Source organism: Miniopterus schreibersii (assembly GCF_964146895.1).
Source record: "Miniopterus schreibersii genome assembly, chromosome: 13".
NCBI classification, from domain to species: domain Eukaryota; kingdom Metazoa; phylum Chordata; class Mammalia; order Chiroptera; family Miniopteridae; genus Miniopterus; species Miniopterus schreibersii.
In genome coordinates, this window is record NC_138113.1 from 51,351,943 (window position 1) to 51,376,464 (window position 24,522).

Sequence of the window (24,522 nt, forward strand, 5' to 3'; positions counted from 1 at the left end):
TGCCTTTAAGTCCTCAGGCATGTCTCATTGCCAGAGATAGTCCAAAGCCAGAATAAAGCATTAATAAATGGATGGCAGCCCTAATGATGGCTTTCATCTGACGCTCAACTTCAGTGAAGGGGAACCTGGAGCTTGTTTGGGCCTTCGCGTCTGTCTCTTGTCTTTCTTTGCACATATACCTGATCCCCAGGATGTCAGCAGGCTCTGGCTGCTGTTGGGCAGGCAGGATGCATACAGACCTTGAACCTGCCATACGATGGAGGGGAAAGAGGAGAGAAGGGCAGGCTGTCAGAGGGCCCGTCCCGCTTGCTTCTGCGCTCCGATGGCTGGAGTGCTGGGGGCTCCTGAAGTGCAGTGGTGCCGATGATGGAGGACTTCTCTCTATATATGCAGTTTTTAAAAATATGAAAATAATTCCACAGTGAAATCATTAGCCCACTGCAGGCAGTCTCAGCTGTAATTTATGGCTCCACGTCTCCCACACAGTAATTTTTAAAAAAGAGAAATCTCAAGGAGTCGCAGTTCTGACAACTGCCATTAACCACCACCTCACTCATAGATGTCACTAAGGCTGTAATTCCGAGAAGTCAATTAATTTCCTGTGTGTGGGGACTATCTGCATAACATTCAGACTCCTCCCTAGAGGAGGCCGATGGACTCGGGGAAGAAGCTGCTGCTTCTCCGGCAGCATGAAGGTTGCCACCGCCTTCGCTGGTTTTATTTTGTCCTTTTGTCCCTTCCTTGAATTTGGAAAGAAGAAAATCGACTGGTGCCTCTTAAAAGGGGCAGTTGCTTTTAGGGAGCTTCATATGCTTTCTAACACACACACACACACACACACACACACACACGTTCTAGCATTTCAGTAGACAGCCTGCTTTTTTTCTCTGTCAGCGATTTCGGTATCTTTAGTTTAAGGTCGGGTGGAAGAGACTTTTCCCTTTCCCTTGAAACTCTTTTTATACAGTTTTAGTGATACAGAACGGGTTTGTGCTTTGTTTGGGTTAAAGGAAAAGAGTGCTTTTTGGGGGGGAAATTTTAAATGGCTTTTCTAGATCAAGGATGAGTAGAATAGGGGGGAGACCCTAGGAATGGGGGATAATGGTAATCACTATGATGATGGCACCTGCCACACCTTGAACACCTACTATGTGTCATGGGACAAAACAGGCAATATCTCCCTTAGCCTTCACCCGTTTTCAACCCCATCTTATGGTTGAGGAGTCTGAGGCGCAGCAGGTTGGTGTAACTTGCCCAGGATAACACTGTAGGCGTCAGGGTCTCAGTGTAAACCGGGTGTGTCTGATCCACAGCCTGGGTTTTCACCACTATCTCCTGTGATGCCTGGGGTGACGTGATGTTGACTTGGTCCTGGGACAGCCTCCCATGGGCAGCACTGGGCACCAGAGTGCATCCAGAATAAAGCGGCCAGGCAGCCCATTCGCTGGTGTTTATTGTGAAGGAGTTTGAGCCTCAGTGTGTCGGGTCAGACCCACTCTTGTTTGTGTAATTGAACCCTCAAGGAAGAAGCTGGGATTGGGCAACCTTCAGATCCCAGGGTGACTCAGGCCTACCTCTCTCCTGGCTCTTGATGGTCAGGGTTACACTGGCTATAACCTCGAGCTATAATGTTGTCCAGAAGTGGCCACTCTGTGGAGACGTGGGGACAGTGCTGCAAGTTCTTCTGCCTGTGTTGTCTCATAGCTAAAGGGCTTCTGGGGTTTCCACAGGGTCATCCATCTGCTTGTGGGAGGAGATGGCCTAATTCCAATCCTGTGGTTCTGCAGCCTGATCCACGTGGCATTACACTGGTAGCCTCGGGGAGCAGAATGTCATCCTCACTGGACACTGGACACGACTTGAGACCCACGGGCTTCCTGCTGTGGAGACCTTTATGTTCCTGGCATTTTGAGTTGGGGTGGCCTTTGAGAAAGGGGGAAAGAAACAGCAAAGGCTGCTATCTCTGCACTGTTTGGCTGAGAACATATGGGCTCTGGGGTCTAGTTTGTGGGTTCAGGTGGCTCCCTGCTCTCTACCATAGGCCTTTCTGACACTGACAGCAAAGCTCCCTCATTCCTTTCCACATCTGAAATTTTCTCATGTTTAAAAATGGTCATTGTTATTGACCCATCACAGCCACTGAGGATCATCTTTTCTAGTTTGTGGTGGTTGGGTTGATAGACTATTGGAGGCTGGGAGAAAGAAAGACATTTGGAAGATGCAAAAGTTATTTGTTGGGAATTCTGCAGATTGAAAGGGCACTTTGAGAACTCTTCCTTGGGGGCATTTTACATATTTAATCACAATTCAGGCTACAGTTAAAGAAGCATTTGTCTTTCTATGTGCCACATGCCCACACACACACACACACACACACACACACACACACACTTGAAGTATGGCAGCTAAAACACTGTGATGTAACATGTTGAGCCTGATGTTTCAACGCAGCAGTGCTGGTAAAGCAACTTGCACCCCAGGAAGTCTTGGGGTGAAGGCAGAGGCCCAGCCACAAAGCTCCTCTGCTTCTGGTTTGAGGGGATGTCATTCAGAGTAGACTGATGCAGTGATGCTGCAGAGCAGGAAACATGTGAAGCAATTATCTTTTTAGTAGGTCACTGGCCTCCTTTGGGAGAAGAGACCAGAGGGAGCCCGGGGAAGGCGGTAGGCGGCCTCCCCCAGAGGCTGCGCGAGCGGTAGCTGAGCTGGTGATTAATAGCCGTGTCACTTCCCATGAATGTTGCTTTAAGCAGCCGTGTTCAAAATTGAGTGGGAATGAAATAAAACAACCCAAAATAAACGTTTCCTCTCTTTCCTACGAGTTGCTGGGATCCAGAAATAGCTTTTCAAATCTATAATTTTAAACAGCATCATTCACAGCAGCTCAGAGCCTCAGTTTCATCCTCACATGGGTGTTGTGCGCGCACACGTCACTTGTTTTTAAAGACCGGGCAAAATCTGAGCTCAGTGACTTTGAGGTTTTTTCCAGAACTGAAATAAAAATTATGTTTACAGAGAAAAGTATAGCCTTTACATGTATTTTTAAGGAAAAATAGTAACCCAGGGAGGAAAAGGACCGGAAGGATCTTGTGCCCGTATAGATGGTAACCTGGAGCGGTAAGGACGCCTGGCAGGCAGTCGCCTGAGCACTGTGTCCAGGGCAGCTTGCCAGGACGCGGCAACTGGAGGAGGGCCTGGGCCATCGTGGCCCTCAGTGCGGTCAGCCGGGATCCGAGAGCATACATAAGAGGGTGACCGCAGAGTGGCGGGGCAGGGTTCTCGCACTGTCCATGCCCCTGTCCATGCCCCCGCAGAGCAGAGACTTAGGCCCTTCCCTCTGATGCCACTGCTGGGGCCAGGCTGCCAGCTTTGGGGCGCTTGGTGGCTGTTGGGGGATGACCTCTGGCTGCATCTCTGGGTAGGAGAAAGACCATTAGCCTTTAGAGTCACGTATTCCCCTGGAGAAGCCAAAGAACACATCTTCTGGGTGAGAAGCTGGCAGGAACCTCGGCTCAGTGCTTTGGGAACTGCCAGTGTCTTGGGCCGCAGGGAGGGAAGGAGTGCGGGTGCTGCCCGCCTTCTGCCCGCTCGTTGGTTTCTTTCCAGTCTATAGCAAAAAACACAAAGCAAAACAAACCAGTGGCGGGTGGGGCTGGTAGCAGGGTGGGTCCTCCTCTTATTTGCCTCTTTCCTCCTGTCTTAACTGCCCACTGCTCCCACCCGGACACGCGTATCAGAACATCGAGTAACAGGCAAGCGTTCTGAGGAGCCGTGGTGGCAGGTGTGGGAGGGGAGGGGTGGGTGGGGAGCTGCTGAGAGGTGGCAGGACTTCAGTCTGTCCTCCTTTCCGTCCTTCCTGAGTTCCACACCTGGCCAGGCTGGGGCACCTGAAGGCGGAGCAGGCCTGCCCTCCCCGAGCTGTGAGTCCTGCCACAAGTTTTAAAACATAGGTTTCGTTATTATTCAGGGATGGTGATGCCAACTGATTAGGTGATGGCCATTGAGAAGACAAGCTGCTCTCACAGTTCCTAAGAGGAGGCCCACGCCGGCAGCACCAGGGCAGTCAGGAGGCAGAGGGAACCATGGGGAGATCTGCACAAGAGCCTTCATTGTGGTTTCAGTGGGAAGGAATGGGCGAGACGGGGTCAGCAGGCTCAGCAGGCTCAGCAGGGTTAGGCCTGGCTGGTTTGATAATTTTGAAGGTCCTGGTGCATGTGGGCTGTCTCTGGCTGTCTGCTACCCAGCTCTGGGGAGGTGAGTGGCCCAGAGTGGAAGAGCTGGACAAAGGCAGTGGTTGGCTGGGGTGTGGGCTCTGCATTTGTTAGTTTGCCTTGGAAGATGTGCTAGCTGAGGAGTCATTTGATCTCTAGGAACAGACTGGCCCTGGGAGGGGCAGTCCCTTCAGTGTCAGCAAGGGCCCAGATGTCAACGCATCGAAACCTGTGGTTAATACAGGTGCACACACACCAGTGTGAAGGGAAAAGTGCTCCCACGTGGGAGGAGCAACATGAAATGCTCCGGCATTCTGAGAAACAGCTTTCTGCTTAGACTGGTTTGGGTTTTGAAGAGTGTGCTGAGGGGGGGAGAAGGTCTCAAGGGAGGCAGGACATTTGATTCACCCATCAAAAGGGATGTGTGGCAGTTAGGGGCGCGGCTTGCTGCAAATGGAGAGCTCTGCCTGGACAGAGGCCCAGAACTGGAAGGTGTGTGAAGGGACCTAGCAGGAGACACGTGTCAACAAAAGGTCCCTTCCACCAATCAAAGGCCAACAGGAGCCCACAATCTGTGGTTTGGTGAAAGGAGAAACTATTCAGGTGAACAGTTTGCAAACTGGGGAAATGCAGCCTCAGGTAGAAACTGAAAGTGTGCTCCAGGGAGATAAAGGGAAGGCTGCTTTTTATAGAGGAAGTTCTCACCCTGGTTACTGATTGGTCCATTTTTATGCAAATAAAGAATCCAAATTTCCACAGTCTGATTGGTTGAAATAGCGCATTCTGATTGGTTATTATGGAGCTGCTCTGATTGGTCAGTAATGAAGATATACCTGTGCAGTTTTGATTGGACAGGGTAGGTCTCAGCCCATTGGTAGAAAAATGATACCAGGAGCCCCTTTATAAGGGGAAGGGGGGGTCAGTACAGCCAGCAAGAGCACAGTGCCCGAGGCCTGGCAGCCCAGCCTGTGGCTTTTCCACGAAATTTAGGCCACTGTATAAATAATGGCTCCTAGTCTTTGTTATGATTTTTTAGCCCAGTTAACCAGAGGAGTCCTTTTTGGCAGTATATGCCTTCTTGAGGTCAAAACAAATGGTTGGAACACTCAAGTATGGCCAAAGTCAGCTCCTGAATGCCCAACTGAGGCACCTGGTATCATCTATACGAGCTGGCAGAGCAGTCAGCCCTCTGTGATTTCTCCTAATGAATTCATAGGCTCACAGTCTTAGAGCTTGATCAACAAGTTAGGGTGCTGGTATAAATTTATTCTGGATGAAAAAAGAGATCTACTGGGGCAGGGGTTGAAAACTCAGAGACCCCCAGGCCTGTAGGTAATACCAGTGAGTGACAGGGCTCTGGGGACTGCAGGGGACAGCCAGTCCCAGCTGAAGGATCAGAGACACCTGAGCTCCAACAGATCACATTACAGGAATGGGGTCTGGAGTTGCCAGCTCTAGTTTTCAGACAGGCTGGAAATTCAGATCTTGTTATGAAACATCCTGAGTTTTGTGAAGTCACCTTGAATCTTGGCGGAACCTTAGCTGAGCTCTCCCCTTCTTATCATGATGGAAGACACTGGGAGGCCTGCCACATGGACCCTTGGTGGCCTGTTTCTCCTCTGCACCTGTCACCCCACTTGAACTGTGAGGGTCAAAGAGGAAATGGGATGAGTACAAAGGGTGCCTAAATTGGGAAACTGAGGAACATTAGGGCATCAAAGATGATTTCTGAGTCTTGATCGAGCATGTCCTAGTGGGCAAAACTTATTCGTTCTGCGGATTTTGAATTTTGCTGTGTGCTGGGCTTAGACTGAGACTGCACACTCTCAACAAATACCACCAGAAAATTTGATAGGATGCTCTGGAAAATTGTATTATTATAATTACTTTTCAACAAAACAAAACTAAAAGGTGCTGTGATCAGTCTTTTCTTTTCCTGTCACTGGTGAAGTCTCCTGAAATGGTCTTCTTGTAGCAGGTAGGAAACACTGTGTTTGACGGGAGTGGGTGAGTGGGGGGCATGCACAGGGCTCTCCTGCTCAAGCCACCCGGTCTGGCTCTGCGTGCCAGGCTGTGAGCTCAGCGACTGGGCCTGGCCTTCCTGACCCTGGTGGGGTGACAGCATGAGCAAGTGTGCAGATGCCCCCCAGAGGAGTGAATCTCATGCGGCGGTGTCTGGTTTTAGTAGACAGTATTTTAGACAAACAGCCATAGAAAAAGGTGCACTTATAATCACAGTATTTAAAATGAAAGTCAAGAGGGTAAGGACAAATGGAATTTGTAAAATGACCTGACACTGTGATGACGCCACTGTCGCGGTTGTGAGTTTTTAGATGGTTTTGCAATGATCTAGCCAAAGCTGAGAGGTTTCCTTTGGGTTATCAGGCCTCGTTGGTGCCTTACCCTGCGGTGTGGGGTGGGGTGGACAGAGGGCAGGTGGACCGTGTTCCTCTGCGGGGTGTCAGGCTGTGCCCGGGGGGCCGTGCTCGTAGAAAACGAGCCTCACAGTGCTCAGAGCAGCTGCCGGGTGTGCTGATTGTCACGTGTGTCCTCGCTACGCCTCTTCCACACTACAGGGCTGGGCGTGAATTCTAGATACCTTGAGCACTAAAAAGATTATGGCACCTTTTAAAATTTCAAATAAAGACAATTACTAAAATATAAAGTTAACATTTATAGAAGTCTTTATCATGTATAAAATTAAGACAAATTGCTGCTTCCCCTCTCTCTCTGATGGATAGACATCTTCACTTCACTGGGGTCTGAAGCACATGCCCTGCCTGTTTGATGATGTAGACTGTGTACCTGTGTGGATATGCCTGTGTATGTGTGTGCACATGCATGCATGTGTGCATGTGTGTTTATGTGAGTGTGAACTGTTCTTTCAGAAATCAACATAAAGGTCAGAGGTGTTCAAAGACAGGATGTTGCCCCACCCAGGACTGTAGAGATCAGCCTCCAGGGCAGAGGGCTGACCTGCCACAGGCTGAGGGATGCTGTAAGATTGGTCCATGGGCATTGTCTATGGGGACAGTCCCACACCAATTATAAACTGCTCTAAGGAAGGCCTCAGTTCACACCGATGCGACTGCTTCAGAGCAAAATGCAGCATTGTCCATGGGCACAGGATTTCGAGCTTGGTGTGGAGAGCACCTCCTCTGTGCGGAGCTGTGTGTGGGGGGGGGCGTAGTGGGCTGAAAGGAACGACCCCCTGTGAGTCTGACAGCGCACCAGCGTGAGCGTCGCCTCCCTGTAGAGAATGTCCTTTTGAAATATGTTCTAGGATGCTGCTCCCATCCTGCTAATTATGTCACAGACTTAGTAAAGCTGAATAATTAATGATCGTGGGACACTTGGAACTGTGAAATGCCATGTAAATGTTAAGGAGTAAATTACTCTGTGTATTAAATAGATATGTTGTTTTAAAAATATTCCATGTGGGAAGGTTACTTTCCAGAAGAGCCGAGAAGCTTTCGTTTCACTGGCTTCAGGAACTTTTTATATCTATTGTCTTACCCACATTTTCAGAGGCTTGTATTCTGTTTTCTGAAGCGTTAGAATGGCTTTAATACAAAAGGCTGCTTGGTCCTTTAGCTGTGGGAATGAAGTTGCCGATTGGATTTGGGTAAAACTGTGTCTACTTGATTCTCTCTAGCCGGAGGCAGTTTGGGCCCAAAGAGAAAGACGAGGTCAAGATCATTGAGCACCAAATGCAGACCCTTCGGCTGATGCCTCACCTGGCCACGACCTTGGCCCTGACCTTCGCCAGCAGGTGAGATGGCCCTTGGGGTTTGCTTTCTCAAGGTGAGTTGAGGTGCTCACACTAATAGGAGTGAGCCGAAAGGCAGGAAGTGCTTCATTTTCTCACTGTGAGCATGAAACAGTCTGGTTAAGCTGACCCTCAGGGTGAAAGTGGTATTCATATCCTGACAGTTTGTGCATCCAGATAAATGGGACCCTCTGAGAATTTGAAGAGACTTGGACCAGAGTTTCTCCTGGGCTTCTAAGAGAAACGGACCCAGACACTTAGAATTTCTCGGTCTCTGATAAAGGTTCTAATTTACAGTAAAGTTTTCAAAAATAGATCAAGGTGGGTGAATATGTTGGGCACAGGGAGGAGTCTGGCTGTAATAAAACAGCAGTAAAAGTACTATAAATTCAGTTTTACACAGGCCTGCATTATTCCCCCTCACAGACATAAGGAAGGGAGTTGCCTGGGCAGTTGTGGGTCATCATTGCATTCCAAAGACCAGAAAATTGGGGATTTGCCAGTTCTGGTTCCAACATAGAGCTCCTGAAACTCTTGGGGTTTTCTAGGTGGTAAGAGCATCTTTTGTTCTAATGAGGTGACTCTGGGTTGGCTTCTGGATGGGGGCTGGTCACCAGAAAGACCAAGCCATGATTAGAAACTTGGGATTTTTCAGCCCCACACCCCAATTCTGCAGAGAGGAGCTGAAAATGGAGTTAATGTTGGTTTATGTCTACATGATGAAGCCTCCATAAAATCCCAAATGTATAGGGTTCAGAGAACTTCCTTCCGGATTGGTGAACACAGGAAGGGGGCAGGGAGAGTGGCACCCAGAGTAGGCATGGAAGCTCCACACCCCTTCCCACATGCCTCTTCCTAAGTATCTCTTCCATCTGGATGCTCATCTGTATCTCATCACATCCTTTATAATAAATTGGGCTTTTATAATAAATTGGACTTCATTAGAAGTAGAATCTTTTTGTGCTTCAAAAGACACATCAAGAAAACTAATAGACAATTCACAGAACGGGTGAAAATTCTTGCAAATCATATATTGGCTAAGGGACTTGTATCTAAAACATATAAAAATTATTGCAGTTCAATAATAAAATGACTAATAACCCAGTTGAAAAATAGGCAAGGTCTGAACAGACATTTCTGCAAAGAAGATATACAGATGGCCAATAAGCACATGAAAAAAATGCTAAAAATCATTATTCATCAGGGAAATGCAAATCAAGACAACGAGATACCACTGACATCCACTTGGATGGCTAGAATAAAAAAAGCAGATAGTAACATGGGTTATTTAGGATATGGTGAAATGGAACCTTTATGCTTTGCTGGTAAGAATGTAAAATGGTCCAGCCACTTTGGAAAAACAGTTTGCAGTTCTTCAAAATGTTAAACATGAAAACCACGACTCAGCAATTTTCCTTCTAGGTATATACGCAAGAGAAATGAAAACGTGTATTTAGAAACGTGTATATGAACGTTCATAGCAGCATTATTTATAATACCCCAAATGTGGAAATAAGCCAAGTGTCTATCAACTAATAAATGGATAAGCAGATGTGGTACATTTATTCAATGGAATATTATTCAGCAATGAAAAGGATTGAAGTACTGGTATGTACTACAGCAGGAATGGACCTTGAAAACATGCTAAGTGAAAGAAGCTAATAACAAGAATCATATTATATGATTCCATTGATATGAAAATTCCAGAATAGCCATTCAGAGAGACAGAAGGGAGATGGGTTGCCAGAGACTAGGGTGTAGAGGAGGGAATGAGGAAGGATTGCTAATGAGTATAGGGTTTCTTTATGGGGTGATGAAATGTTCTAAAATTAGATGGTGATGGACTTACAACTCTATAAATACACTTATTTGAATGGAATTGCTTTGAAAATTTACCAATTGTTTGTTAATGTCATATGGAAATGTAATTGATTTTTAAATATTGACCTTGTATTCTCACTAAATTCACTTATTAGATCTAGTAGTTTATATATACAGACCCTAGGATTTTCTATATTCACAATCAAGTCACATGTGCATGGTTGTACTTCTTCCTTGCCAATATTTATGCCTTTTTTTTCTTTTTCTTGCCTTATTGGATTGGCTAAAACCTCTGCTACAATACTGAATTACACTGGTGAGAGTAGATTTTAGAGGAAAAACATGCAGTATTTCCCCATTAAGTGTAAATGCCCTCTGCAGGATCTCATGGGTGCCTTTTGTTACATAGAGGAAGTTCCCTGCTACTCCTAGTTGGCTGAACGTTTTTATCGTAGTTGTTGAATTTTGACTAAAGTTTTCCCTCTCCTCTTTATCTTATTTACTTAGTGGCTACGACTGTTCCAGCTTTGGTCATTGGGAGCTCTTTTATGTTGACTCCCATGTCCTCTTTTTTCTTTGAATCCCTTTGCTCAACTCCTACTAAGTCTGTTTTCTTTTTTTCATCTCAAACCCTGAATAAGCTCCCTTGGTTGTGGACAAGACTGCTTTGTCTTAATCTTTGTTTGTTTGTTTAGTTAATCCTCACTGGAGGATATTTTTTTCCATTGTGTTTTTATTTAAAAAAATTTTTTTTCTAGAGAGAATGGAAGGGAGGGAGGGGAAGAGAGAAATATCGATGCGAGAGAGACACGTTGATTGGTTGCCTCCCTCTCTCACCCTGACTGGGCCTGGGATTGAACCTGCAACCCAGGTAGGTGCCCTTGACTGAGAATCGAACTCTTGACCACGCGGTGCATAGGCCAATGCTCTAACCACTGAGCTACACTGGCCAGGGCTGGTCTTAATCTTAATATTTTTAAGACTATTATTTTTTACCTGAATCCTTTTATTAATGATATGTCAGAAAACACCTAGCTAGTGCACGAAGGTTTGTTAACACTTTTTTTTAAATCCTTACCTGAGGATATTTTTTCCATTGATTTTTTAGACAAAGAGGGAGGGAAGGAGGAAGGGAAGAGAGAGAGAAACATCAACGTGAGAGAGACACATCAATTGGTTGCCTCTGGGGCTAGGGGTGAAACCTGCAACTGAGGTAGGTGCCCTTGACTGGGAATCGAACCCGTGACCCTTTGGTCCATGGGCCGATGCTCTAACCACTGAGCAAAACCAGCTAGGTTTGTTAACACTTTTTAATTGATAAGTTGTTTCCTGTTGTTCTCACACCCTGGTTCTTAGGGGAAACTCAAGGCTGGTCCCTGTTTCCCACAAATAGTACAGTGACCAGACAGCCTGGATATTCTAATAAATTATCAATTAAGGAATTTCTGTTAAATTAACGGGCCATGTGTTCATTATTAGTCCGGCAAAATACCGTCACGTAGACACTTTGTGAGCTGGACTACAAAGTAGATCACACACAGGTATAGAGAGTAACACCTTACAGAGCAAAATTGTCAAATACCTGACGTGTGCCTGTGTGTCCCCACTGCCACTTTTCATTCCGTGCCCATAGCAGACATCAATGAGAGATGAGAACTCCTTTCCCACTGAGCTCACTCCTACATCCTTTTGAAGTGCTCACTTTTTTTAGCACTTCCTTCATTTATGACCACAGAAGGTGCTCCAGGGTCATGCATTTTCCCTTTTTCCTGCCCCGGCCTCAGGATCTGGTTCCTTTTATTGGGGAATGATGTTTAGAGCCAGAGGTCTGGGTGCTGGGGGTGCTGGCTACTCCTGGAGGCTCACTGTCTAGTCCCTCACAGGACGTGGCTGGGAAATGTATGTGTCTATCAGTCTATATAGTAAAACTTTAAAATTGAGTTCACACTGGTCCCTTTGACCCCAGTCCAGCACCACAGGACTTATTCCATCATTTTTCCCTTTCTGTACTTGGAACTTCTTTCTCTGTGAGAAGTCTGACTCTCAGTAGTCACAATGCAGTTTCTTTTTCTTTTTCTTTTTTTAGTTTCCAATGTGTTTTTTAAAATTAAATTTTTTTCAGTTAGAGTTGACATACAGTATTATTTAGTTTCAGGTGTAAAACACAGTGATTAGACACTTACATAACGTACAAAGTGATTCCCCCAATAAGTCTAGTATCCACCTGGCACCGTGCACAGTTACAATATTATTGGTTATATTCCCTGTGCTGTACTTTAATTTACATGCATACTATAGTCAAACAAGAAAGCGTGTTGTAACCCGGTGACTATTTTTGCAAATTGCTAGTTATAAAAATAGTCACCGGGCTACAATACATTTTCTTGTTTGACCGCAGTATGCATGTAAATTAGTTTCAGAATTGCAAATCTGTACCACTGTGAGACGAAGATTACTAACTAGATGACACTGTTAGTGTGCAGTTATTTTCTTTAGCCTGATCTAATCATTTCATACTAAAATTCCTCTTGGAGCATTGCCTTAGCTGCATCCCTTTGTTTTTGATATGTTGTATTTTCATTTTCACTTTCGTTCAGTTCAAAATAGTTTAAAAATTCCCTTGAGACATCTGCTTCGACTGCTTTGGTTATTTTGAAGCCATCGTCCAAGAACATTCTTTACATGAATTCTGTTCTTTTAAGTATATGGCCCAGAAATCACACAGGCATGCACATGCATGCACAGGTATGCACACACATGCACACACAGGCACACATTGAGAAGAATGTGTGATCTGTTATAGTTGGGGAGATAGTTCTGTAAGTGTCTATTAGGATAAGTGACTTTCTGCCTACTTACTCTGTCAGTGACTGAGAGAAGAGGGTTGGCATTTTCAAATCTAATTATTAATCTATTTCTTCTTTCAGTTTTATCGTTTTTTGCCTCAAGTATTTTGAATCTTCTTTTAGATGCATACACGTGTAGAATTGCTATGACTTCATGGAGAATCGTTTCTTTTATTATCATGTCATTTTTTTCTCTAAATCCCTATTTTATTATATTAATATAAGTCCTCCAGGTTTCTTGCCTGTAGTGTTTTCATGGTGCATCTTTCTTCAAACTTTTATTTTTAACCTACCTATATTTTTTAAGTGGGTTTTGGGTAAAACAACATATAGTTGGGTCTTGGCTTTTTTATCTAATTTGAAAATCTCTAACTTAACTGGTGTGTTTAGACCAATGGCATTTAAAGTGATCATTGATATTTTTGGATTAAAATCCATATTGTTAGCTGATTTTTATATTCCCCATTTTTTGTTTCTTTTTTCCTGCCTTCTCTTGGGTTAACTGAGCATTATTTATTATTCCACTTTATTTCTTTTATTGATTTATTACTCATGCTTCTTTTAAAAATATTTTAACTGTTGATCCAGGATTTACAGTATAAACTTAGTGAATCAGAGATTCCCTTCAAATAATACTGCCGTGCTTCCCTGTGGTTAAGGATCTTAAACACCATGTTCCTGATTCCTCCTGCCCATCCTTGTTTCTGTTACTATTATTATATAATTTACTTCTAGATATGCTACAAACACAGTACATTGCTACTCTTTTTTTTTTTAGTTATGTTTTAGAGCTATTAAAAATAAGGAAAATAAAATTTTATTTTACCTTCATTTATTTCACGTCTAACACTGTTAATTTCTCTGTGCGTATCCAAGTTCCTGACTGATACCATATTTGTTCTGCTGGAAGAACTCTTAATATTTTTGTAGAATAGGTCTGCTAATGATAAATTGTCCCCAGTTTTTGTTTTTGAGAAAGTCTTTATTTTTCCTTTTTTTCCGAAAGACATTGCCAACAGATGCCGAATTCTGGGCTGATGGTTTTATTTTCTTGGAGCACTTTAAAGATGCCCCATTGGCGCCTTGATCCCTTGATTAGCATGAGAGAGCGGCCGTCGCCCCCCTGGCTGTTGCCTTATGTCCCTTAGATATTCCCACTCTCGCCGCTTTTATGATTTTCTTTGGTTTTCAAAGTTCGATGACACTGGCCTCGGGGAGGTTTCGTGGTTTGGTGTGTTCGTGCTGTTTGTCGAGCCTCTGGGATGTGTGGGTTGTGGTTTTAAATCAGATTTGGCAATCATTTTGACCAGTATTTCTTTAAACGTTTTCCCTGCCCGTTCTTTCTTCCCTTTCCTCTGCGTCTCTGATCACACAGATGGGACCCGCTCCGCGCTGTCCCCCACGCCACCCATGTGCTTTTCTTTGTTCCTCTCTTTCCTCTCTGCGCTTCATTTGGGGTCGTGCTCGCGGATCTGGCTTCACGTTCTCCGTTCCTTCCTTACGCGACGACCGATGCACTGAATTACACGTGCTTGTCCCCTCTCTGGATCCAGCGCGTGGCGGCTCCCCGCGGCCTTTCACGCTCTTTACGAGGCCCCGACAGACGGTTACTGGACCGCACGCCAGAGAGTAGAATGTGTCCTGCATTTGTGCACACATGCTCTTTACGTGGAACACCAAGTAGCTTCTGCATCGTCAACACATTTCTTTTTCCTTCATCTCCATTTTTACTTTTTAGCTTGATTTAAACTTAATATATCTTTAAGAGGTGTATTGCCGCTCATAACAAAAATTAAAGTTTCTCTTGATTTTTAGGGAGACGCTCCTCAAATGCCAACATCAGAGAAATAGAGAGATCACAGTTCTAGCTTTAGGTTTCAAAGGGAGAGACTAGAAGTGATTAATGGAAATTAATTAATTAATAAACCCCGGAATGCTGACCATGAGCTATGTGTGGGCGACAGTGCTGAACAGGACACTCAGACTCAGGCCCTCACCGGGCTTTGGTCTCATTGACCTGGAACTTTCTGATCTCCTTGACTTTCACCTCCCTGAGCTCTCTGTGGTCCCTGTGTCCCCATCACAGCTCTGTAGCTCTCTTGCCTTCCTTTCTTTCCCTCTGTGTCCCCATCGTGGCCTGGGGGGGGACCTACTGAACATCTGGCTGGAGAACTTCCCAGGAAGAAGTGTTGCAGTAGTCAGAGAGGCTGTCCATGTCCTAAAACAAGCCTGGGGAGAAGCTGGCATTTTCTGCGACATCTTCTGACTTTCTCATTTCTCTCTAGCGTTTTCCGTACACTCAACTGTAAACCCACTTTCGCCCCACTGCGTACTGTTATTGTTACTGATATTATGCCAATGTAATGCAATACATTTGACAACATATACAAAATAAATAAGTTTCTTGAAAGATACATATTACCAAAAAGTGATTTAAAAAGAAATAGAAAACCTGAATAGCTTTATCTGCCATTACTGGTGAAATCTACCAAATTTTTAAGAAAAGAAAACATGGTAATTTTACAAATTCTTTCAGAACATAAAGGAGAAAGGAAAAGTTCCCAACTAATTGGAGCATTAGACTGACACCAAAATCCAGACGAAGACATGAGACCAATGTCCCTTATGACCAAAATAGCAATAGATCCCATACAGTGAAATATAAAACTGATAATGCGCAGTGACCCAGTGGGGTTTATCCCAGGAATGTTAGGGTGCTTTCACATTTGAAAATCAATCTTTATAATTGACCATATCACCATTATAAAGGAAAGAGTTTATAATCATCTCAATACATGACACTCAGCTGATGGAGAGAGCAGTAAGTCAACACCTCTAATGGCTGTCTATGCTGTCAGGCTGGGTGTCTGGCTTCCTTTGAGACCAGTGAGGCCAGGCTTCATGGCACTTTCCTGGACCCTTTCAGGAAGTTCAAGGTGCTTTGAGGAAAGTGCCCAGCCCACATGTCCCTCACCCTTGACCTTAGTGCCTGATCCTGAGGCTTCCTCTGTGTTCTGGAGTTTGGCTGAGCACAGAAAGCGTTCAATGAAGTTTTTATACCTAGCAGTTGTGACAGGCAAGGACTCATTTTAAAAGGGACTTTATAAACGGAAGGTCTTCAGAAGAAGGGAGAGAGGGAAAGCTGTGGTGCTTTAAAGATGGCCAAGAGGAAAACCAGAACCGAGGGGAAGGTGCGCAGATGGAGGAAGACCAGACATCACGAACGCACGGCACGGTGCTCGTGCCCGCATGTGGCTGGGAGGAGAGGAAAACAGGGACTCGGCACTTGGAAGGAACAGATGGTTCATAATCTGTGTCAGTTTGCTCTTGGTGCTGTAACTAATCGCCACAAACTTGGTGGCTTAAAATAAGACGTTGTCTTATAGTTCTGGAGGTTAGAAGTCCAAAATGGGTCCCACTGATAAAAAAATCGAGGCTGCATTTCTTCTGAGGCTCTAGGGGAAAAGAGATTTCCTTGCCTTTTGTAGCTTCTAGCAGCTTCCTTGCCTCTTGGCTCGTGGCCTCTCCCTGCCTTCTCACAGCCAGCGGTGCTGCATCACCCTGCCTGCTTTGCTGTCTCTCTCCTGCCTTCCTCTCCTGTGAGGGCCCTGTGGTGACATTGGGCCCATGTGGATAATCCAGGATAACCCCATCTCAAGCTCCTTAATTTAATTGCATCTGCAAAATGCCTTTGCCATGTGGGTAACAAAGTCGCAGGCTCCAGGCGTGAGGCCCTGCACGCCTGTGGGGGCCCTGCTTCTGCCTGGCGCACAGTCCCTTTCAGAATTTCCTTGGAAGTGGAATCTGACACATTAAAAACACAAGAGACGTGGGACATTTTTGTGTGTGAGGGGTAGAGGAAAACAATTTGGAACGTGAAGCTGAAGAGAGGCGAGCCAGTGCAGAGGCCTGGGAGGGGCCTGGCCAGAGGAGAAGGCGCGGGGGCCTCAGGGTGCCGGGTGACTGTCCCAGGGGCGCGCGGGGCCTTTGGGAGCTCTGAGCGGGGAGCGGGTTTTACCCCGCGCTGTGTCCTCACCGGTGTGCCGGGGCGCTGCTGTGTGTCACACGTGTCTGCTGGTCTCGCAGGTATGCCGGGGGCCTCCTCGACAAGGATGTCTTCCAGGGGAAGGAGCTGGTGGACAGCCGCGCGCTGCAGGCGCTGGTGGCGGGGCTGAAGGCCTACAGCACGTGGGAGAACATCCGCTGCCTGCAGGACTGCCGCGAGTGCACCAGAGGCATGGTGAGTCCCGTGGCCTGGCACGCGTGGGGGAGCTCCTGTGCCAGCCAGAAAGCCCCGCTGTCCTCTGGCCCCCTGTGCGTCTCTCAGCCTTGTCGTCTTTGCACGTCCGCCTCCTCCGATGCCGCAGGACCCATGCTGACTGTGTCTGTGAAATGCTCAGCCGCAGTGCCTGGCCCATTTGCCATTGAACTTGGTGGTGTTGAGAGGGTGAGGAAGGGCCAGTGAGGTCAGATGGTCGAATCTCTGCTCCCGTGTTTCTTACCCAGGAGTTTCTAGCCTGGGAAAGAGGCACATGGGACGTGCTAAGCATTTAGATGGCTTGATGTGTCCCCATTCCTGGGCCTCAGATTAGACTATGTGGTGAGGGGCACCAGGGGTGAGAAATCCCACATGAATCTTTGGGGAGTTGAGGGAGACTGAGAACAGCAGGGACCTGTGCACTGTTCCCCACCACCTTCAGGATGCAGGGGGGTCTCTGCGCCTTGTGGGACCCAGAGCTGATGAGGAGGGAGCCCCAGTGGGGTCTCTGAGGGCACGACAGGCGAGGTGTGAGGCTGTGGACCTGTGACTGGGTCATGTGGCAGGACTATAGGCATCAGTTGTGGTGGCAACTGTGGTTCAGCCCCAGACAGCAGCCCTGTGTCAGCAACCCTGGGACAGCAGCGCTTCCTGGACCTCCAGATGTCGCCTCCCGGAGAAGGGCAAGACCTTTGGCCTGCGTTTAATCCTGAACTTGGCTGAATATTTGCCTTAAAACAGCAATTCTGAACCTGAAGGGACGGGTGAAGAGTTTTAGCCGCAGTGAGAAGGAGTCAAGAGGAGGTCAAGGGCAGCTGTAGAAAAGAAAATGGGGAGGATGAGTGTCTGGAGAGGGGCTCCCGGCCTCTGCATCAGAGCTGGGGCCCGGGAGGGGCGAGGTGGGCGGGCCGGGCCTTCAGGGCGGGCAGGGCCCGAGGGTTTCTCCCACGGGAACGATGGCCGTGTGAAGGAGCGCCTCCTGTGCTCTCCCATCCGAGGACCAGCGTGGTCATTTCTCTGAAGGAGGCTCAGCGAAGATGTCCATGTGACATGGGGCCGCGGTCAGTCATGCAGCACTCGTGTCGGTGGTGGTGCTGGTGGTGGTGGCGGTGGTGGTGGCAGTGGCAGTGGTGGACATGCCTGGTGGTAATGGCGATGGTGGTGGTGGTGGTGGTGATGGTGGTGGTGGTAGTGGTTGTGGTGGTGGTGGTGGTGGTGGTGGTGGTGATGGTGGTGGACATGCCTGGTGGTGGTGGTGCTGGTGGTGGTGGTGGCGGTGGCAGCAGTCAGTGGACGTGCTTGGTGGTAATGGCGATGGTGGTGGTGGTGGTGGTGGTGGTGATGGTGATGGTGATGGTGGTGGACATGCCTGGTGGTGGTGGTGGTGGTGGTAGTGGTGGCGGTGGCGGGAGTGGACAGGCCTGGTGGTAGTGGCGACGGTGGTGGTGGCTGTGGTGGTGGTGGAGGACACGCTTTCTTTGCTCCTGTGGGATGTTTGTGTGTGGTGTCTCCATGGAGGAGAAGAGAATGGAGAAGAAAGTGACAGCTGGCATTGGGATGCCCTGAGGCCCTGGAGGAAGTCAAGGGCAATGACTCTTTGTGACCATCCCTAGTGCCCTGACCTGCGGGGGTTTGTTTCCACCTGCAGTGCCAGGGAGGTGGCTGCCCCACAGACAGCTCAGGGGTTCCCAGCACAGCAAGAAGGGTTAGTCCAGCACCTGGGAGGTAAGACCTGAAGTGACTCTTAGGCAGGACAGTTCACAGAGGGAAGGGCCGGGGCACTTCTGGGGGCACTGGGCAGACTCAGATACTCTGGCCTGTGGCAGGTCACTCAACCCGAGGGTCCGCTCAAAGCCACTGTGGTCTTTGAGTCCTCTAGACTTCCTCCCATGGCTCATTTCCTTTCACACCTTCATGGGCCAGCACGCCCAGTGGTCTCCTGGCCCAGGCATCACACCTCTCTGCACAGAGACCTCCCCGCCCTCCTCTTGGCCTGCGCGACTCTCTGTCCTCAGACCCGGCCCCATGCTCCATTTTGAGAGGCCTTGTTCCCCTTGGTCAGTCCTGCGCTGTGGCCTGCCTGCCCTAAACAGCCGGCCCTCACCCTGCTGTCCAGCGGCCCTGTCCAGTCTTGCTGTCCTCACTGCCCAGCACTACCAGGGCAGACATGATCCCTCCGCCTCCTGTTACAGAAGACTCCTGACCCTGGAGGGCTCCTCTTCCAGGCTGGGTGCCAGCCTCACACAGCATCCTGGGCGCAGGGGCCCTGTTTCCATTTCTGTTCCCTCCCTTTTTCCCACCCTCGTGTCCACTCACCGCATAGTACAAAGCTATTGGTGGAAACAAATATTTGCTGAAAAACAAGCACGAGCATCTCTAGTTGTTTTCAGTTTGGATTTCCACACACCATGTTGTCCTTAGGCAGGTCTCCAGGGTGAGGACTTGTGGACTCAAGTCTGGGGGCTGCTGAGATGACACTGAAAGCCATCTCTTTGCATGGTCTGTGCATCTTCTGGATGTATTTCAGCACATACTTACTGTGGTTGGAGCCGGCAGCCCCGAGTGTGACCTTGGGCAGGTTCTTCCTCTCTGTACGCCTGGGTTTCCCATAGATAAACTGGGGGTGAGACCTCCTTCGTAGAGAGTGTGAGGGGTAAATGATATGAGACGATGAGCGTAAAGTGCTTCCAAGTGAGCCAGCGAGTGGAGGCCGGCAGCTCTGCGATGCGCCTGCCCTGGGTATTGGGAGAGGAACCCACCACACAGTCTCACTTACCTGCCATCCTGTAAGCGGCTGCAGGGATGGACGGCAGCTGACTGGGAGGACGCAGTGAGCTCTGGGGACGGGTCCCCAAGCAGTGTCACTTTAGCAACTTAAAGGTGAACAAGATCCTCCAGATGTGCATTGGAGGACCTGCAGGGAGGGGACATCTGTACCAAGATGAAGGTGTGGGAGAGCGTGGCACATCTGGGGACACCAGAACGCGCATGGGCTGGGCCCAGGTGAGGCTGCAAAGAAAGAGAAGGTTGAGGAAAGACAGCCAGAATGAGACCCCGGAGAAGGGGTGAACCCTGACTGCACAGCCGTGTGAGGCAGGCCCTCAGATGGCCCCTCAGTCCCCAGGACCTTGTGGTGCAGCTGATTGCGCTCCCAGAGGCAAACCTTCAACACGGTGCCTGGCTCGTAGAGGCAGCTGACAGTGTTAGCTATTCTAACTTATTGCTATTTTACAGACTTAAAAACTGAGGTTTGGCTCGGAGGGCAGAGGGGGCAGGGGCCACGTCCTTGATCACCACAGCCCTACTTCTGGCTATTGTGCTAAGTTCAGTAAGCGCCTGGGGACAGACAGATGGACAGATGTACTGATGGCAAATGGGATGGTGGACAGATACATCCTGTGCATTCATTTTTCTTTCTTACTCTTAGATTTTGGGATTAACCCACAAAACTTGACCCTTTTGGTCTTTTCTAGCTTTATTCTCCCCCCCCCCAACACTTTTTTTAACATCTGGCTTTACTATTATTACTTCTTGAAGAGAGAGAGCACTGGTGTTGCCTGCAGGCTACTGACGGTCAGAGCGGTGGTGTTATTTATTAGCTCTCAAACCTGCACAGGCCCATCTTGACAGCCCCTTTGTTATGTGGTGTAGGAGACAGGGACTTGAGAAGCGGGCTGTGATGGGAAATCATTGTACAGCTTGTCAAGATGCAAGTATATCCGGCACCTAATTTAAATAAAAAAGATATTAGTATATCCAGCACCTAACTTTTTAAACAATTAATCCTCACCCAAGGATATTTTTTCCAATGATTTTTAGAGAGGGTGGAAGGGTGGGAGGGGAGAGAGAGCAAGAAAGAGAGACAGGGAAGAGAGGGAGAGAGGAGAGAGACAGAGAGATTGAGAGACAGAGAGAAAGAAACATTGATGTGAATGAGACACATTGATTGGTTGCCTCCTGCATGCGCCCCGACTGGGGCTGGGGATCGAACCTGCAACCCACCTACGTGCCCTTGACTGGGAACCAAACCCAGCCCTTCAGTGGGCAGGCCGAGGCTCTAACCGCGGAGCCACACGGGCCAAAGCTATCCAGCACCTAATTTTTACCTGTACTCTAAACATACGGTCCTGCGAAATTGTGCTTCTCCTGACCGCTGACTTTAATGGTTGCTGCTGTTCCTAAAGTGAGCACTGGCCGTGGAAGGCAGCTCCTCAGTCAAGCATGTTGGTAAAAATCACCTTTATTGTACTGTTTTTACCAACTTCAAAAGTAATGCATACCCATTGTAGAAATTTTTGAAAAGACAGAAAAGCACACAGAGGATAGTAAATATATCCACAAACACACTTCCCAGGGTGATTGTATCACATCATATTCTTTCTCTGCAGTGCGTGTATTTGTGTTTAAAATTGTATAACTGCCCTTCTCACCTAAGAATTGATGTGGTTACTCCTTTGCAGCCCAGTTGTAATGGTTGGTGCCATTTACCCCATAAGTGTACCATAATTTATTCAATTAGTCCATTAGGTTATGACAAATTATTTCATTATTATAAGTGACACTATAGACAGCATTCTAGTACCTTTTTTTTTCTTCCCCATAGCTGTGATTGTTTCGTAAGGATCAGGTATTTAGACAATATTTGTATTGTCAACAAAGATTATACCCATTTCCACTCCCCCCAGGAGCTGAACACGGAATCTTAATAGTTGCTGGACCAGTGACATTCAGCTCTTGACTATGACCCCATAGTAGAAGGTACCTTTTTCATTACTACCCTGTATATACAAACCTACATACGTGAAATCAAAAAGAGAAATTTCATGAAGCGGTCAGTGCTTGCCTCACTGTTGAGCTGTGCTCTAGTATTTTCTTTTCATTTTCTATCATTCTAAGAAAAGCTAATCATGATGCATTAAACTGATTTCACGGACCTGTAGTATCACAGCCTGCTGTTTTCAGTGCACAGCCGAGACTCAGTGATCAGACAGCAGGGGCCTTGCTCTACGTACTTGAAAGCTGCAGGTCATCAGAGAGTATCCACGGCAATAGAAGCTGGGGTTTCAGGGGATACATTTTCTAGTTCAGGCTGTGGGGTGGCTTCTGCTGGGAGCCAAATCTCTGATAGTTCATTTTCACTGGAAGGTTACTAATTTGGCCTTTTGGGACTTAAGATTATGTGTTTGAAAATGGGAAAGAGGTAAGGGTCTTTAAATGTCTCCTAAGCATTGACAGTTACAAAGAATGGTCAGTTTGTCCTGTCTGCTTGGCTGATTGTGGATCTGAGAGGGAGAATCAATGCACAGCAGCCCAGCATTTGGTCCAGGCTGGAGTTCATGCTCCCACATTGTTGCTCTTAAGCTCTTCTGTGGAAACCTTTAGATTCTGAGATACTTTTTCCCTACATTTCAATGTTTCCCTACCACTTGGTGGTAGATTTTAATAGCATTATCACTCTGTGTCAGGAAATCACCAGAAAGTCTGAGGTTGGCTGTTTCTACAGGAGCCTTGGCAATAACTGCTTTCTTTGGGTGACAGGCTGAATGTTGCAGGAATGACATTTAGTTACTTAAAGAACATTCTTAGCAGTGAAGTAGATAAATGCAGAGTACACATAGAAGTGAAACTGTAGAATTAAATCACATTTTTGTCTTTTAACTCCTTTGTTTCCAAGCTCAGACTTTTTCCAACCATCTGTACCTTTTCAGCATAGTCTGTTACTTTTTGTGCATTACAGCTGGGACAAATGAGATTTTATACAAAAAAGAGACTTTTTTTTCTAAAATCATATTATCAAATGAATAATACAGGTTGGAACTTTCGTAATTCATGTTCATGCACACACTTCATTGCCTTCATGACTGCTGATTAAGAGCCCTTGTTAAGTACTTATAAGTTCCCTCTCTCTGTGAAGCAATAGACTAGGTACATATTCCCTGTTCTAAGAGCCTGGTGATAAGAAGGGGCACAATGCATACTGTGAGTGGAACTGGGAGGCCCTAAGATTCCATCAAATAAGCAATAGGGGACTTCTGCTTCTGACCAGATACATGTAACATGCAGCAGGTGTACCCTTATGACTGAAACAAAAAAACTACAGAACACTAGATTGTGTGTGTGTATAGTTCATATATTGCACTCAACAGTTTCCAAGACACTAGACATCAGGTTTTGAAGGACAGTACTCTCTGAGACAGAGGAAATAAACCAGATGAGCCCTATAATTTCCCATTTACTGCCTGAGAGGGTCTCCATGCTGTGTCTCAGAAGGGGGAACTGAAGCAAAGCAGATAACTCCCTGACATGAAGACTTGGAGCTGAGCATCCAGGAGGACCAAAGCCTCTAGAATTCCCAGGATAGAGGACTAAACAGAAGAGAACTGGACAGAGAGAGAACTTGGAGATCTGCAGCAGTCTCCCTTAAAATGTACAGCTGAGTGCTGAGCGCTTATTGCTGCATGTGTGTGAGGAAAGAGTCACCTGAAAGGATCAGAAGGAACAGTAGCCGGTACTCACACAGGACTGGAAACAGTGCCTTCCCTACCAGCCAGCCTCAAATACTGTACGACACAGCCAGAGGAAAAAAGAAATGTTATGTATAAAAGACAGAGATAGGATGATGGCAAACTTCTCACTGGAAAAATGCAAGCAAGAAGACAGTGGAACCACAGTACTAAAATAAAAATCAATCTAAAATTCTGTACTCAGCAAACTTGTGTTTCAGAAAAAAAGTATAATAAAGACATGTTCATGCAAAAGTTGAAAGGACTTATCACCAACAGACTTTCACTATAAGAAATATCAAAGGAAACCTTCAGGCAGAAGGAAATAATACCAGATAGAAATATGGATCTAAAGGAATGAAAAGCTCCATGATATGGGTCAACATGTAAGATATTTTTTAGTATTTAACTCTCTTTAAAAGATAATGAACTGTTTAAACAAAAATCATAACAATGTAATGTGCAGTTCATAACATAAACGTAAAATGTATGACAATATCGTAAAGGCCAGAAAGGGAGAAAAGGAGAGTGTACTATTTTAAGATTCTCACACTATAAGTGAACTATAATATCACCTGAAAGTAGACTATAATAAGTTGGAGATTTATGCTATAAACCCCCAAGCTACCACTAAAATAATAAAACAAAGAGCTATAGCTAATAAAACAACAAAATAGTTAACATGGAATTATAACAGTGAGAGGCAGGAAAAGAAAAGCTATGGGTGAATGAAGAGATTGCTCAAATAGAAAACAAATAGCCAGATGGTAGATGCAAACCCAAGCATATTAATAAACATGTTAAATACAAAGACCTCAATTAAAAGATGGAGACTGTCAGGTTGGATAAAAAAGCAAGACTCAAGAAGTACACTTCAAATATAAAAGCAAGTAAGTAGGTTAAAAGTGAAAGGATGGAAAAAAATATACCGTGCTAATATGCATAAGAAGAAAGCTGGAGTGACTGCTAATATCAGATAAAGTAGATTTCAGAGCAAAGACTATCACCAGGGATAAATAAGTTCATTTCATATGGACAAAGGGGCTGGTTCATCAAGAGGACTTACTGATCCTAAAACCAGTAACAATCCTCTAGGCAGCTACTTCGGTTATCC

General features: G+C 46.5%; 1 protein-coding gene across 2 annotated transcripts in view; it reads left to right on the plus strand.

The window, feature by feature from the left end:
• The window catches only part of ACOXL (acyl-CoA oxidase like), a 272,425-nt gene that overhangs the window by 116,912 nt on the left and 130,991 nt on the right, over nucleotides 1-24,522 (plus strand). For both annotated transcript variants that reach the window (XM_081156817.1, XM_081156818.1), the window contains exons 11-12: nucleotides 7,867-7,983; nucleotides 16,734-16,887. In XM_081156817.1, coding sequence (XP_081012943.1) covers nucleotides 7,867-7,983; nucleotides 16,734-16,887 — 271 coding nt within the window. The remainder of the gene's footprint in view (nucleotides 1-7,866; nucleotides 7,984-16,733; nucleotides 16,888-24,522) is intronic.